At 45.1% G+C, this 12,376-nt stretch overlaps 1 protein-coding gene across 2 annotated transcripts in view; it reads left to right on the forward strand.

Annotated features, from left to right (window-relative positions):
• The window catches only part of LOC137095056 (carcinoembryonic antigen-related cell adhesion molecule 5-like), a 77,031-nt gene extending 65,382 nt beyond the window's left edge, over positions 1-11,649 (forward strand). The window contains exons 8-9 of one of the 2 annotated variants that reach the window (XM_067461245.1): positions 5,483-5,514; positions 8,414-8,501. In XM_067461245.1, the coding sequence (XP_067317346.1) occupies positions 5,483-5,498 (16 nt within the window). In that variant the 3' untranslated portion in view covers positions 5,499-5,514; positions 8,414-8,501. Of the gene's footprint in view, positions 1-5,482; positions 5,515-8,413 lie in introns of both variants that reach the window. The other variant, XM_067461244.1, reaches the window with a different exon arrangement.
• The last annotated feature ends 727 nt before the right edge of the window (positions 11,650-12,376 follow it).

The following is a 12,376-nucleotide window of genomic DNA, read 5'->3' on the forward strand; positions in this document are numbered from 1 at the left end:
AGATAATATGGGAGTCGATGCCCAGCAAAAGTAACTTTTCCAAGCTCTGCTGAAACTGCGGGAAAGCGAGTTCTCCTTTTGTACCTTTGTGCCAAATGAAGTTGGTTCCTTCGACTCGTCCAAACTTTGGGTTGTCCAAACATAAGCCAACCATGAATGCATCTACAATTCAGAATTAATGCAGTTTGGCACCACTTTTAAGTGTCAATGTGATGGAATTGTGGGAGTTATTACATTATTATTATTATTATTATTATATTTGTGTTGTCGAAGGCTTTCATGACTGATTATTATTATAAAGACCAGTATCATTGTTGTTATTATTATTATTATTATTATTATTCTATACACCAGTATTAATATTATATAGATTATTAATAATATTATTATATTTATGTTGTCGAAGGCTTTCATGACCGATTATTATTATTATAAAGACCAGTATCATTGTTATTAATATCATTATTATAGACACCAGTATTATTATTATTTAGATTATTATTATATTTGTGTTGTCAAGGGCTTTCATGACCGATTATTATTATAAAGACCAGTATCATTGTTATTATTATCATTATTATATACACCAGTATTATTATTATATAGATTATTATTATTATTATATAGATTATTATTATTATTATTATTACTATTATATTTGTGTTGTCGAAGGCTTTCATGACCGATTATTATTATAAAGACCAGTATCATTGTTATTATTATCATTATTAGAGATTTGGACAGTGTTAGTCAGAGACTGGATTTCGGTTTCGGTTTTCTCATACAGCTTCAGGTCGTCCATGTACAGCAAATGTGAAATTTTGTGAGATTTCTTAGATGTTTGATAGCCGAGGTTTGTTTTTTGTAAGATTGTTGACAGAGGGATCCTGGCAATGATGATGAGCAGTAGGGACAATTAATCTCCCTGGAAAATTCCTCTCCTGATGTTGACAAGTTTTCATTTCCAACAAACAATACAGTTTTCCAGTGCTTCATCATCATCATCATCATATTATTATTATTATTATTATTATTATTATTATTATTATTGTCGAAGGCTTTCATGGCCAGAATCACTGGGTTGTTGTAGGTTTTTTCCTGGGATATGGCCATGGTCTGGAGGCATTCTCTCCTGACATTTCGCCTGCATTTATGGCAAGCATCCTCAGAGGTAGTGAGGTCTGTTGGAACCAGGACAAAGGGTTAATATATCTGTGGAATGACCAGGGTGGGACAAAGGACTCTTGTCTGCTGGAGCTAGGTGTGAATGTTTCAACTGACCACCTTGATTAGCATATAATGGCCTGACAGTGCCTAGAGCTGGCCCACTCTCACAACCACCATGTCAGACCATACAGAGAAGCCATTGAAATCCACCAGAAGCATGTGGACAATTTCAACAGAAAGGAGGAAACCATGAAAATGAACAAAATCTGGCTACCAGTATTAAAAAACTCTAAAATTACAACAGCACAACAACAGAGAGGAAATAAACAAGGACATCTAATCACCTCTCAACAAAAGTTTGCTCTAGGCACTGTCAGGCCATTAAATGCTAATCAAGGTGGTCAGTTGAAACATCCACACCTAGCTCCAACAGACAAGAGTCCTTTGTCCCACCCTGGTCCTTCCACAGATGTATAAACCCTTTTTCCTAGTTCCAACAGACCTCACTACCTCTGAGGATGCTTGCCATAGATGCAGGCGAAACGTCAGGAGAGAATGCCTCTAGACCATGGCCATACAGCCCGAAAAAACCTACAACAACCCTATTATTATTATTTATTTGCCGAAGTGCACTTTGGCAGAGAAAGCAAGAGATGCTGTAAAACGACAGCTCCCACAATTCCATGCCGTTGAGTTTCAGAAGTGGGGTTAAACTGGCTTAATTCGATAATGTAGATGCACTCGGGTTGTGTTCCTTGTTGCACGGGCAGTCCAGGTATCCATCCTTTCCATCGAGTCATTTGCATTTAACCTTGCCAAGACTGACATAGGATCCCGACTTCTTGTGTCCCCAGTCGAATGCACAAAGCCCTATGGAAAAGCAAAGGGCATTTCCCAGTTCCAAAGCTCAGGATCCCACCGCTTTGTGGGATCCACCAGTTGCAATCGGAAAGGCAGCAACTGTCCCTGGCTCCTTCCGCTGTCGTTCTTCCCCTTTTGCATTTTGGGGCAGCTTTGGGGTTTTCGCTGCAGCAACTCTAGAACAGCCTGGTGGTGGAGAAAATGCAGATCCGGAACCCGCACAAACGGGATTGCATTTGGAGAAATCCTTCTTCGGCACATTCCTGTTTTCCACCCTCGAGGCTGTTTCTGCGCTTGCTTCTTCCATCTTGCAAAGGTGGAAAAGTGGAGGGTGGAAAACAGTTGCCAGCCTTGGATATTAACACTGGACCCATGACAGGTAGGAAGCAAAGGGAAGAGGGCTGCAGTGGGACTGCGACAAGATGGGGAAATGGGCAGGAAGTGGGTTCCCACCCAGTTTCCAAGTTGGTGCACCATCCTTGCATTCCCTTAGAATTATAGTTTTTGGATTCCAGACTCCAAAAAAGTTCCTGGGTCTTGAAGAGTTGCATATAAGCAAGGTGGCTCAACGTCCCAGGTCTTTGCAGTTGTTGTTTTCTCCATCCTCTCTATGCAACGCTTCAAGGTGTTGCAAAAATGTGGTGAAGTGGAGAACCTGGAATGACGAGGAAAGGGATTTCCAGCCTGGTTTCCAAACTATTTCAAACTGCATTTACTCAGACCAGTATTTTGGATTCCAGGCTCCTAAGAAGTTCCTTCCTGGGTCTCCACCATGATGGAGAAAGCAACAATGACAAAGACTCAGAAGGTAGACCATCTTGTATTGAGCAAGATGGTCTACCTTCCAAGTATTTCTCATTGTTGCTTTCTCCATCATGGTGCTTTCCTCTCCATGCAACTCTTAAAGATGTCACCAAAGTCAAGAGGACTTTAAGAGTCGCATCAAGCAAGATGGCTTCATGTTCCAGGTCTTTACTGAAGTCGATGTGTCCATTGTGGAGCTTTCTCCTCTCCATGCAATGCTTGGAAGGTGTTATGGGGCCAATGTCAAGAATTGCATAGAGCAAGATGGCTTTGTTGTTTTCTCCATCTCCATGCTGGAGTTGACCCATCTGGAACAAAGCGTTCCTCTCCATACAACGCTTCCAGGTGTTCTGGATCTATTATCTCAAGGGCCTTTAAGAGTTGCATCAAGCAAGGTGGCTCTGCAATCCAGATCTTTCTCCATTTCTCCATGGCAGTGCTTTCTTCTCTGTGCAATGCTTATGGGATCAAAGTCAAGGACTCTTTTAAGAGCTGCACAAAGCAAGATGGCTTTATGCTCTAGGTCTTTGTTGCCTTCTACGTGGTGGTTCTGCTTGACCCACCTGGAACCCAACTTTCCCCTCTATGCAATGCTTAAAGACATCTGGGACCATTATGTCAAGGTGTCTTTAAGAGTTGCATCAAGCAAGGGGACTCTACAATCCAGGTCTTTATTGTCGTCATTTTCTGCATTTGGGGTGCTACCCTCTCTATGCAACTCTTAAAGATGTTCAGGGACCAAAGTCAAGAAGTCTTTTAAGAGTTGCATAAAGCAAGGTGGCTTGGCCATAGTTTTCTCCATTGACTCACCTGGCACCAAACTTTTCCCTCTGTGCAACACTTAAAGGTATTCTGGGACCATGATGTCAAAGGGTCTTTAAGAGTTGCATCAAGCAAGGTGGCTCTACGTTCCAGGTCTTTGAGGTTTGAGCCATCCAACACAAAGCCTTCCTCTCACTGCAACGCTTAAATGCGTTACGGGACCATTATGTCAAGAAGACCTTTAAGAGTTGCATCAAGCAAGGTGTCTCTACCACCCAAGCCTTTGCCCATTTCTCCATTGCAATGCTCCCTTCTCTGTGCAACCCTTAAAGGTGCTATGGGACCAACATCAAGAAGTCTTTTAGGAGTTGTATAAAGCAAGGTGGCTTGGCCATAGTTTTCTCCATTGACTCACCTGGCACCAAACTTTCCCCTCTGTGCAACACTTAAAGGTGTTCTGGGACCATGATGTCAAAGGGTCTTTAAGAGTTGCATAATGCAAGATGGCTCTATGTTCCAGGTCTTTGAGGTTTTCTTAGGCACAGTGCTTGGGTTGAGCCATCCAACACAAAGCCTTCCTCTCAGTGCAACGCTTAAATGCGTTATGGGACCATTATGTCAAGAAGTCCTTTAAGAGTTGCATCGAGCAAGGTGTTCCTACCTCCCAAGCCTTTGACCATTTCTGCATTGCAATGCAGTCATCTCTATGCAACTCTTAAATGGATTATGGGCCCAACATCAAGAAGTCCTTTAAGAGTTGCATCGAGCAAGGTGTCCCTACCACCCAAGTCTTTCTCCATTGCAGTGCTTTCTTCTCTATGCAACACTTAAAGATGTGCATGGGACCATTATGTCAAAGGGGTCTTTAAGAGTTGCATCAAGCAAGGTGTCTCCACAACCCAAGTTTTTGCCCATTTTTCCATTGCAATGCTCTCTTCTCAATGCAACCCTTAAATGGGTTATGGGCCCAGCATCAAGAAGTCTTTTAAGAGTTGCATAAAGCAATGTGGCTCTTCAATCCAAGACTTTGTCTATTTCTCCATTGAAGCACTTTTTTCCCTATGCAACACTTAAAGGTGTGTGTGGGACCTTTATGTCAAGGGGGGTCTTTAAGAGTTGCATCAAGCAAGGTGATGCTTCAATCCAAGACTTCATCCATTTCTCTACTGAAGCGCCTTCTTCTCTATGCAACACTTAAAGATGTGTCAAGGGGGTCTTTAAGAGTTGCATCAAGCAAGGTGTCCCCACAACCCATATCTTTGTGCATTTCTCCATTGCAATGCTCTCTTCTCTGTGCAACCCATAAATGGGTTATGGACCCAGCATCAAGAAGTCTTGCATAAAGCAAGGTGGCTCTTCAATCCAGGACTTGGTCCATTTCTCCATTTAAGTTCTTTTTTCTCTATGCAACTCTTAAAGGTGTTTCAAGGGGGTCTTTAAGAGTTGCATCAAGCAAGGTGTCTCTACAACCCAAGTCCTTGTGCATTTCTCCATTGCAGCACGGTCTTCTCTATGCAACCCTTGACGGTGTTGTGGAACTCATGTAAAGAGTTGCATATAGCAAGATGGCTTGGGTCACGTGCCTGCCTGGACCCTATTGGCACAGACCTGTCCTCCTCCTCTCGATGCCACTCTGGCAGAAGGGATGCCCCATCCCATTCCCTTTGCGCTGCACCACTGGCTTCCTCACCCTGCTTGCGCCGCACATGGTGCCTCGCTTTTGCTAACCCCACGGCGGAAGGGAAGCAAGCGTTCCTTCGGCCTCCTTCTCTCGCTCCTTCCCTTCCTCCGTGGTTCACGCTTTGCGGGCGGTTGGGGCTCGGGTGCCCGTGCCGGCTGTTCACAACCCGGTGCCCTGATTCTCTCTGTCCTGACTCTTCCTTTGCAGACCAGGGCGCCACTGACTCCAAGCCCAGAATGGTAAGGATGCACACTTTTATGAACCTTTTGTGTTTTGCACTTTGCAAAGGTGGAAATGGGTTTGCGTTCAGCATTGCAAGGGCATCGGGGTCGCGTTTGGGGTCTGTTGAGGACTTCTTGGTCCCCAAACAGGAAAAGACCAGTCATTCCCAAACTCTGCTCTTCCAGGTGCTTTGGACTTCAATTCCCCGATGCCTCAGCGGCTTTGGCCAATGATCAGAGATGAATCATAGAATCCTAGAATACTAGAGTTGGAAGAGACCTCCTGGGCCATCATCCAGTCCAACCCCATTCTGCCAAGAAGCAGGAATATTGCATTCAAATCACCCCTGACAGATGGCCATCCAGCCTCATAGAATCATAGAGTTGGAAGAGACCTCCTGGGCCCTCATCCAGTCCAACCCCATTCTGCCAAGAAGCAGGAATATTGCATTCAAATCACCCCTGACAGATGGCCATCCAGCCTCTGTTTCAAAGCTTCCAAAGAAGGAGCCTCCACCACACTCCGGGGCAGAGAGTTCCACTGCTGAACAGCTCTCACAGTCAGGAAGTTCTTCCTCACGTTCAGATGGAATCTCCTCTCTTGTAGTTTGAAGCCATTGTTTCGTGTCCTAGTCTCCAAGGAAGCAGAAAACAAGCTTGCTCCCTCCTCCCTGTGGCTTCCTCTCACATATTTATACATGGCTATCATATCTCCTCTCAGCCTTCTCTGTCTCTCCCTCTCCCCCTCTCTCTCCATCCATCCATCAATCCATCCATCTAGTTATCCATCCATCCACCTCATCCTGTCTCCTCTCAGCCTTCTCGTCTTCAGGCTAAGCATGCCCAGCTCCTTAAGCCGCTCCTCATAGGGCTTGTTCTCCAGACCTTTTATCATATTAGTCGCCCTCCTCTGGACACATTCCAGCTTGTCAATATCTCCCTTGAGTTGTGGTGCCCAGAATGATGGGAGTTAGAGTCCAAAACACCTGGAAAACCAGGATCTGGGACAATAAAAAAAATGAGTACAAGGTGCAAATGCTTCCAAATGTAATGATCAGTAGAACTTCTTCCAAAATGCAATCCATTTAGGAATTGGAAAAAAATAATTTTTGCTCACAAAGAAGTGTGGGAACAAGGAGAGAGGGATGCAGCATTCAATGGGGAGACAATATGTCCCAATTGGTCTCTGTATCAATATGGAAGAACATTGGAGTTCTTGTGGATTTTAGGACCATGGACTGAGCAAGGGTGAAGAGGAGATTCCCCCAAAGCAGAACTGCTGGTATTATTGCAGCCAGCATTGCTCTACTCCTAAAGTATCCCCTCAAATGTATAAATCAGCAATCTAGAGGCTGATCATTACTCCAAATCTTGGGTCGACATTCACCGTTTGGCTTGATTGCAAACCACTCTTGAGTTCTGCAGATTTAACTATTGTCGTTTGCAATCTCCTTGTTTCTAATCCAGGGTTGGGAAGACCAGACTAGAGATATTGGGGCACGGGGATGGAGGATGTTGTTTTGCCCCCTTTATTTGTTTATTTACAACATTTCTACCCTGCCCTTGTCAACTCAAAGTGGCTAACACTGGCAACAATCCGATGCCGCAATATCACATTATAACAACAATATAAAACCATAAATACACCGTAGAGTAAAAACAATAACATTGATTATACAGTCATAAAGCAGTTCCCATTATCATAACAATCATATGGTCCAGTTCAATGTCCAAAGTGCCTTTGTGCCTGCTAGCCAAAAGCCTGGTTCCAAAACCACGATTTCAGTTTTTTCCTAAAGGAAAGGAGGGAGGACGCCGATCTAATCTCACATGGGAACTGTCAGGATCTGTTCTTTGAGCTTAAGTCAACATAAAGCTGAAATCCTCCCTCCTGACATGGAAGAGAAATGTGGTTTTGTTCTGAGATCTGCCTGGAGTTGACAGGAGCGAATTCCACAAGTGGGGGGTCACCACCGAGAAGGCCCTGTCTCTCGCCCCCACCAGACACGTTTGCAAGGCTGGTGGGACCGAGAGCAGGGCCTCCCCAGCGGATCTTAAACTATGAGGCGGAATGTAGAGGGAGATACATTCAGACAAGTAAGCTGGGCTGGAGCCATATAGGGCTTTATAGGCCAAGACCAGCACTTTGAATTGTGCTTGGAAATGGACTGGCAGCCAGTGGAGTTGACATAGCAGATTTAATGTATTGTCAAAGGCTTTCATAGCTGGAATCACTGGGTTGTTGTAGGTTTTTTCGAGCTATATGGCCATGATCTAGACTATAGGCATTCTCTAGAGGCATGGTCTAGAGGCAGGCGAAACGTCAGGAGAGAATGCCTCTAGACCATGGCCATATAGCCCAAAAAAATCTACAACAACCCATAGCAGATTTAACTATTGTCTTTTGCAATCTCCTCGTTTCTAGTCCGGGGTTGGGAAGGCTAGAGTAGAGATATTGGGGCACAGGATACATCAATCAACATAGGGATGGAGGATGTTGTTTTGCACCCTTCTTTGCAGGATGCAACGGGGAAGGAATGTTTATGCAAAGTGGGAATTTGGGGGACGTTGGCATACTGCATGCCTCCTGCCTTTGACCTCTTTGTCCTCCCAACCCGCCACTTTCCCTATGGCTTGATTGCAAACCACACTTAACTTCTGCAGATTTAACTATTGTCTTTTGCAATCTCCTCATTTCTAGTCCTGGGTTGGGAAGGATATACTAGAGATATTGGGGCACGGGACATCAATCAACACAGGGGTGGAGGATGTTGTTTTGCACCCTTCTTTGCAAGATGCAATGGGGAAGGAATCTTTATGCAAAGTGGGAATTTGGGGGATATTGTCACCCCGCATGTCTCTTGCCTTTGACCTCCTTGTCCTCCCAACACCCCCTCTTTCCCCTGTTTCTTTTTAGGGTGACGAGGATATACAATATTCAACGCTAGCCTTCAACGCGAGCCATCCTCCGCAGCCGGCCCCGGCGGCCGGACAAGCTTCGGACGGCGCGACAATCTACTCAGAAATCAGGAAGAAATGATCAGGGATCTCTGTCTTTTGTGCTTTCATTATTGCTATTGTTGTTGTTCTCCTTCTCTGGAGTCTTTTCCATGCCTCTCTGCAAAGATCGGCCTCCAACCAAAGGTGCCGTTGTGCCGCCGTTATGTCTCTTTCCAAAGAGAAACCCAAGCGGAGAGGGAGCCTTCGATGCCATCCTTTGAAGGTCCCATCTCTCTTGCAGGACCCAACGGTTAGTGGTTTTGCAGCAAAACAAGAGAGCATTTCACGCTCAGGGCACAAGGAGAAGGCAGGCAATGGACTCGGGTTCCCGCTAATCTTTCCGCAATCACGGCATCCCGGAACCGGGAAACTCCTCTGCAACAATGGGGAGATACTCTCCTTTTTTGCAAAGCCTGGCTGTGCCAAACTTCTCCTCTCGTCGACTTGTCTCTTGGGATTTGGGGTTGCCAAGGAGCCGCGTTTAATGCCACGGAAGGAAGGGAATTGCAGGCGCCGGAGTGGCTCTGTTTGCTCCAGCAAATTGGTCTCCGTCGCCAGGCTGGGTTGGCCTCCCACAATGGCTTCTGCACCTTGTTCTGCTTTGCTCGCTTCCCTTTGTGTTCCTTTGCACACACACACACATGCACAAGCATTCGAAACCTTTCCATGTACGCTTGGATTGCTCAGGGTTCTTTGTATGCAACGGTAACATTGAAATGCTTCCTTTTTGTTTTGCTCCCTTTGCTAAACCGGGCTAGAATCTCCCTGTTTTCCCTCTCGGTTGACTCACAGCAAATGCCATCGTTGTCTCTCTAGATGAACTCCAATCCGATTCCAAATCAGGGAAACCAAAGCAAGCGGCTGCATTGCAAAACAGAGCCACGATTTGCAGCATACTTATTTGAGATGGCGATGCATTGAAATGCTCAAATCGTTCAAGGTTCTTGCTTTGCAATAGCGAAATTCAGTGCCTCCCCCCAACTTTGCAAAACCAAGGTTCAGTGCCTTTTCTCCCCAACTTTGCAAAACCAGGGCAGAATTCCCAGCTTCCTCTCCATGAACTCATAGAAAATCCAGTTCGAAATCCGGGAACATAAGCAACCAGCTGCACTGCAAAACGGATCCAAGTGGATCTGTTCCCCTTTTTGGAAACATTGGGATGGTATTCTATCAATATGCACTCCTTAGGGTTTGTTTTTCCAAGCTTTTCCCAGTGATCCTTTTAGATGAACTCTAATCTGATTCCAAATCAGGGAAACCAAAGCTAGTGGCTGCATTGCAAAACAGAGCCATGATTTGCAGCATCCTTATTTGAGATGGCGATGCATTGAAATGCTTGAATCGCTCAAGGTTCTTGCTTTCCAATGGCGAAATTCAGTGCCTTTTCTCCCCAACTTTGCAAAACCAGGGCAGAATTCCCATCTTCCTCTCCATGAACTCATAGAAAATCCAGTTTAAAATCAGGGAACATAAGCAACCCATTGCACTGCAAAACAGATCCAATTGCACCACTTTCCCCCCTTTTTGAAAACACTGGGATGGTATTCTATCAATATGCACTCTTTAGGGTTTGTTTTTCCAAGCTTTTCCTGGTGATTCTCTTGGATTAACTCAAATCCAATTCCAAATCAGGGAAACCAAAGCAAGCGGCTGCATTGCAAAACAGATCCATGTTAAGCAGTATCCTTATCAAGGGAACCCGGATGGAGATGCATTGAAATGCTTGCATCGCAATGGCGAAATTCAGTGCCTTCCCCCCCCCCCCAACTTTGCAAAACCAGGGCAGAATTCCCAGCTTCCTGTGACTGCTAGAAATCCCATCTTTGTCTCTAGATGAACTCATAGAAAATCCAGTTCGAAATCAGGGAACAAAAGCAACCTGCTGATGCTGCAAATTGGATCCAAGTGGATCTTTTTCCCCTTTTGAAAACACCGGGATGATGTATCAATATGCACACCTTTTCCAAGCTTTTCGTAGTGATCCTCAGCTTTTTCCTATCTGGGATGTTTTGGACTCCAACTCCCATAACCCCCCATATTGGGGATTCTGGGAGTCGAAATCCAAGGCATCAATCAAGACCAAAAGTGCCATCCAAACAGAAGAGAATGACATTATATCAATATGCATTCCCTAGGGTTTGTTTTGCAAGCTTTTCCTAGTGATTCTCAGCTTTTTCCTATCTGGGATGTTTTGGACTCCAACTCCCATTATCCCCCCATGTCGGGGATTCTGGGAGCCAAAGTCCAAGACCTATCAAGACCAAAGGTGTAGTTCAGACAGAATGAGGATGCCGTGTGTGCAGTTCGCACTCGTTCCCGGAATGGAGAGTCGTGCCATCTTGAGCTGTGATGCTCGCAAAGCACGCTGGGCCCGTCCCCTTTCCTCCTCCGCAGGGTTGTTGTGCCAGACAAGAGATAAGCATATCTCTCCCTTTGAGCCTTTTGGGCAGGGAGAGATCCTTCTTCCTTCATTGCATTTCAGGGGAGGAACATGGGCAGACTCCCTCCTTTGTTGCAAGGAATGTCCTTTTCGGGGCTTTGTTTTGCAAAATGCAGCCAAGTGTGGCGAAGGGAGCGCAGGAAGGAAGGGAGGCATTGTTGGGGGATTGGCTTGTTTTGCTTTGAGAAACCAGAACGCAGACGAGCTTGCACAGAAGCACCAAAGCGAATGGAGAGGTTTCAGGGGTCCCTTCGGGGTCGCCTTCACTTTTATGGCCCAGAGCTCAGGGGTCCCTTCGGGGTCGCCTTCTTCCCTCTTATGATCCAGAGTCATCCCCTGTCCGATCGCAATGGCATTTGGCACGCTCCGAACCATTGGTTGCGCCATGCACGTCATGCCAAGCATTTCTGGAAGGGAAGACAATGGCTCAGTGTTCACAACAAGCGTGAAGTCATGGCCGGGGCATCCCGAAATTGACCCATTCGTCTTGGCAGCATCTCCCTCTTTTCCTCCTTCTCCCCAATGTGCCCCAAAGGCCCCTTTTGGGATGGTTTGCGAGGGACAGAGCCAAGGATGGGGTGCGGTGATGATTGTGGGAGGGCGGGACAGGGAAGAAGAACGGGTCCTTTTTGGTGTTTATAAATATATATATTATATAATATATATTAATGTGAAATCTTTTTTGTTTTTAATTGAAAATTTGAATAAATTAAGTATGGAAAAAAGGATATGTCTGTACATTATTGTGGGGTGAGGCTGAAGGAGAGGAGCAAGAAGAAGCTTTGGTGAAGTTTCAAAGAATGCTATGGTTGGAAGGGGCACCCAAAGGTCATACACTCCAATACAGATGGGTGGGTGGATGGACAGACAGAATACTACAGTTGAAAGGGGCACCCAAAGGCCATCCAGTACAACACCAATAGATGGGTGGATAGATACATAGATTAGATAGATAGATAAGATAGATAGAATCCTACAGTTGGAAGGGGATTCAAAGGTCATCTAGTCCAACCCGGGTGGGTGGGTGGATGGAAGGGTGGAAGGATGGATGGATAGATGATAGATAGATAGAATCCTACAGTTGGAAGGGGACCCAAAGGCCATTTAGTCCAATTTATTTATTTACTTTTATTTATTTACTTTATTTATATACGGCTCTTCTCAGCCCTTAGGCGACTCACAGCGGTTAACAACAAAACCAGCAAAAATTCAATGCTACCATAACACAGTATAAAAAACAGTTAACATCATAACATATTATAGAAAAGTATTCAATTAACAACAATATACAATTAACACCAATAACCATTCGCTAGTGTCTCATCACTAAAAACATTTTCCAGGTTCGTCATCCATTGTTCCATTCCAGTGTTCATTAACCAATCATTGCACTAATTATTCGAACGCCTGCTCAAACATCCAGGTCTTCACCTTTTTGCG

Source organism: Anolis sagrei, chromosome Y (genome assembly GCF_037176765.1).
Source record: "Anolis sagrei isolate rAnoSag1 chromosome Y, rAnoSag1.mat, whole genome shotgun sequence".
Lineage (NCBI taxonomy): Eukaryota > Metazoa > Chordata > Lepidosauria > Squamata > Dactyloidae > Anolis > Anolis sagrei.